At 40.7% G+C, this 4,434-nt stretch overlaps 1 protein-coding gene across 1 annotated transcript in view; it reads left to right on the forward strand.

Moving 5' to 3' along the window:
- The window catches only part of LOC117176142 (non-canonical poly(A) RNA polymerase protein Trf4-1-like), a 147,610-nt gene extending 144,110 nt beyond the window's left edge, over nucleotides 1–3,500 (forward strand). The window contains exon 8 of the mRNA XM_033366222.1: nucleotides 3,125–3,500. Within this exon, the coding sequence (XP_033222113.1) occupies nucleotides 3,125–3,210 (86 nt within the window). The 3' untranslated portion in view covers nucleotides 3,211–3,500. The remainder of the gene's footprint in view (nucleotides 1–3,124) is intronic.
- The last annotated feature ends 934 nt before the right edge of the window (nucleotides 3,501–4,434 follow it).

Here is a 4,434-nt window from a genome sequence, read left to right on the forward strand (position 1 = left end):
GGTTTTGATTCCTCTACCATGAAACCGAAGGGCCTATGACAAAGCTATCGAACGCGCCAAATGGCACCTGAGTGAGGTGTCTAAAACGGTCACTGTGGGTTACCGTGCGAACTCTCAAAGTACGCAGCCTTATCCTTACATGCGGGGCTCTACAAGGTTAGACGGACCCCTTTCCCTAGATTATCGTGGGATCAACAATGACATAACCAAACATAGTTGTAGTAAGTACGATTCAAAGTAAAAGCACGCCCAGGGCTCCGGACAATAAGTCGGCCAACAATGCTGACTACTCTAGATCTGGGGGTGCCAATGAAGATAGAGCCAATATGATGGATCGGTGGAATCTCGGAGCTTTTAGGTGGACGGAGCGTTAAAAGCATTGCCTGCTAGATAACTAGCATGCGAGTATACCCCCTGAACGAGAGGATTATGAGCCACGACTGCTTGCTCTGTGGCGCGAGAAACATCCGGAGCTAACGCACTTTTCGCATTAACGTCCGCGAAACCATGCCGAACTACTCCAAGAAAAGGGTCTATGTAAGCGGAGCGCCTACTCTACTACAGTCAGAATAAGCCGGAAACAGAGAAATAGAGGCGACACTAAGACCATTGGCGGACAGGCATCTGATAGATGAAGATCAATGCTTTATGACCCGGAGAAACATCAACATCCATGTTTCTCAAGCCTTAAATATCTGGCTGAAATAAATGACGAGCTTCGTGGACATTTTCCTGAAGAATCCGACCTCTGGACTATCAATTCTTATGTATATAATGCAGCTAGAGCCTTCAACGATACGAACCGTAAAACAAAACCAACGGTTGATCATAAGGCCAAAAGACGAATGCATCAACTCGCCATAAAGCTAGGCTGAGTATCTCGACTCGACAAGGGCATCCAGTTACTGTCGACCTTCGCCCAAACCACAGGACGTCGAACTATTTTGGAGAAAAGTCTCCGAAGTGTAGCATAGACTGGACGAAGACTCAAAGAACATAAATAGTTTTAAGGAGCTGTATAATGCCCTCATAACCGCTGAGGAACAATTCTCACCCATCACTACCGAGGAGGTGAACAATGTATTAAGAGATATGAAGAACCAATCCGCTCCGGAACCAGATGACTTCAAGACCTTCTGTTGGAAGAAGTTTCCTTCAAATCATCAGCATCTGGCCCGTATTTTCACTTCATCTCTTTAAAGACGGAAGATTCAATTCCGGAGTGATTGGTGAAAGGGCGCACAGTACTCCTACCGAAAATGGGAATACTAGCTGACCTGAAGAATTACAGGCCAATCACTTGTCTGAACAAACAGTATTAAATCTTCACAGCTATCCTAAATGATAGGATTTTTCGCAGAATAGGACCTGTGTGGGAACAAATGTATAAACAACGCGGCTCAAACAAGTTCATAGCGGGATGTTTGGAGAACCTGCTCATCGTTGATGTGTCTGCAAAGATGCATCATATTGCCGCTTTAGAAAACCAAATTTCCTATCTCATCTGGAAGAAATCGTTCAATGGACGAAGAATGAGCTCAGATCCCTCGATATCGGGACACGATAGGTTATGTACATGAACAAAAGCATGCATCTTAAGTCTTCTGTTCCGCCACTCTATATCTCTCAGCATATACCATAGAGTCGCAAATGGAAGAAACCGTCTTCTTTAAATTTTCAGGAAGCACGAAGAAGTGGGCAAAAGAGCGTTTCTGTACAAGGCAGCGGAGGAGGCTGCTGAAACACTCGGACTTAACTCCAGTATCAGGGGTGAAGAAAATGCATCATATCTTATCTATCTCGAGTACTCACTCCTGAAAGCCTGGCTTAAGAAAGCACAGGCGCAAAAATTCCGTAAACAGCTCCTCGATAAGAGGATGCGCGGCATCTTCCGCAGAAATGTGGAGGATCAGTCAATGTCATGTGAGCTAATTTTTGCTTTCCTTAAATCACCCGGATTGAAAACGGACACGGAGGTTTTCATTTTGGCATGTCAAGACTCATGCAGGAACTACCCACGTCCAAAGGCATAATGCGACACTAAGAGTTTTTTTACCGACTCTGTCACGCTTATTACATTAATCTTAATATCGCTACGCTACACGCTCCTAGGGAAATAGAGTCAATTGTCAAGAATGAGAAGTGTCGCATATACTAGAACTTTATATTCTCGACAATTGTTTCTGTTGCATACTCGATGTCTGAAATAGTTCTCGTTGACTTCGAGAAGTTAACCATATTCGTTTTGAATTTTCCGCACGAGCTGACAAAAACATTACATCCAAGGAGAATGAAAAGAAAGAGAAGTACATAGCCCTTATAAGGGAGTTGCCACGATTGAACCCGGAATATTCTCTTAAATTAATCGTCCTTATCATCGGCGCTCTTAGTCCTGGGATCGCTCCATGTCCTCATGGTGCACAAGACTTTTGCCGGAACTTCACAGACATAGAAGTGACATTTTTAAACATAGGTGAAAGTGTCGTGTAAAATGCTAGAGGTACTTATCTTGACTAAAGAGTGTGAAGTTTACTCTCCTTTGCCATGGCACGCTTTTGCCTCGTGAAGCAAACTTCACTAAATAACCAGTGATTAAAAACATGCACCCACTTCTCGCAGAATATCGCCGAATAAAATAAGATATGATAATATTCCAATTTTCATGAATCAACATCAACTCCGCAGAAAATGTAGGAAAATAAGGGTGAAAATTTAAATGTCACTCAAAACCAATTTAAAGTCTTAACTTTAAAATGAGCCTAAGAAACTGTAAAAATTTGTATTGATTCTCCAATTATCATACAAAATTTAGAGGCGTAGTTAAGACAAAAAGCGCTTGGTCGAGAAGGACTCGATCTTCTGTCCTTTTTACGCTGAAAGTTGGCCTTTTCATGCCTGAGCAATAATAAATTTATGTGAAACTGCCGCTTGTGTAACATCTTGTTTCTCACGCTTTCATTCGACTTTGCGGCCGGTATAGTGGGTGCAAAATACCCTGCTGGTCGGCTCAGATGAAGTGCGTATGCGTTTTTATTGGTGGCTTTCCTTACAGGCATAAAAAGTCCAACTTTCAAAGGGGGTGGGATAAAAAATATTTTACTAAATCGCTTCATCTTGTTTTCAGGGTCTAGATCTTCTACTCTCAGGAAACGAAATATTTCTACAGAAAACACAGGGGTACCATTATTTTCACCGTCATCGTTACCTTGACCAGTACACGAAGAATGTACAACAAGAGTATGAAAAATTCTATTTTTTCTTTCATGATTGATTCGGAATAAGTACTAAATAATGCTACGTATAAAGAGTATACGTTTTTGCTAGAAGCATTTCAGGTACACAGATTAACCTTTGTATATAACGTGCAGTGCAACACATCCTGCAAAAAGTATTATAAGTACATTATTCAAATAACTTGATTATATCATACAAACCAAATTTTTGGCTGTTTAGTGTTTTCTGATACATATGTTTCTACATAAATATAATTTTAAACATTGATTTATTCTTACTCTTCACCACCCTCCATTTAATAAAATTACTACGACTTTCAGGAGCAACATGTTTAACTTATAGATTATAATACCAGGAAAAAATTTGTAAATGCGTTCTTATACAATACAAAAAAGATCGAAGAAGATTTCTTATTTCATGAGAATTCCACACTACTATATATATTGCGCTTATAATTGCACATTTGTATTACATTTTCACAAAGGATCATATTTCTCATTGTACCGACAACGAATTTTGCAACCATAACTTATATTAATTGAAATATGAACGAACAAGAGATACTATTTCACAGGCTAGACTACACAGACGTACCACCCGTGATGCACACGATACTTTATGCAACAAACATCGGTTGTGGGGTTTTTGAGAAAGATAGATTTTAGCGGCCAAGGAGGAATTCCTAGTGGTGACGCATGGTCTAGGGAACAGTACTGAAGAGGGAGCAGGGATCTAAGCTGGGTCGGTTGTACCAATCAATGTTCAAAGCGTAATCAATCTCAGAAGCTGAATCGGCGTGTGTAGGAGATTATTTGTCTTCGTAATATCAGTCCAAGGGTTTCTGCAGGCTTAAAACAAGTGATTGACTACCTTGAATAGAGGCTCATGGTCCTGTCGTGACCACTACATAGCTATAAGAGGTCTAACGCAAGATGGAATGACAAGAGGAGTTTTTAGGTAGACGAAAAAGGCTTCTACCGCAAATTTGATGATGGGCAAGGCGATGATGAAAATGCGAGTGAACCGCTGAGAGGTACATTAAGCTAGCACCTCCACAATCGAATTTTTGAATTTTTTTATAGCTCATAGTTTTGGGTTTTTTTTTGGGCTTTTTTGGGCTGCAATAAAAATTTTTGGGCTCCTTTACTTTTTTCAAACAATCAGTATTCTTGTGGAGGTGCCAGCTTACATTAACCCAGC

This window comes from Belonocnema kinseyi, chromosome 7 (genome assembly GCF_010883055.1).
Source record: "Belonocnema kinseyi isolate 2016_QV_RU_SX_M_011 chromosome 7, B_treatae_v1, whole genome shotgun sequence".
NCBI lineage: Eukaryota > Metazoa > Arthropoda > Insecta > Hymenoptera > Cynipidae > Belonocnema > Belonocnema kinseyi.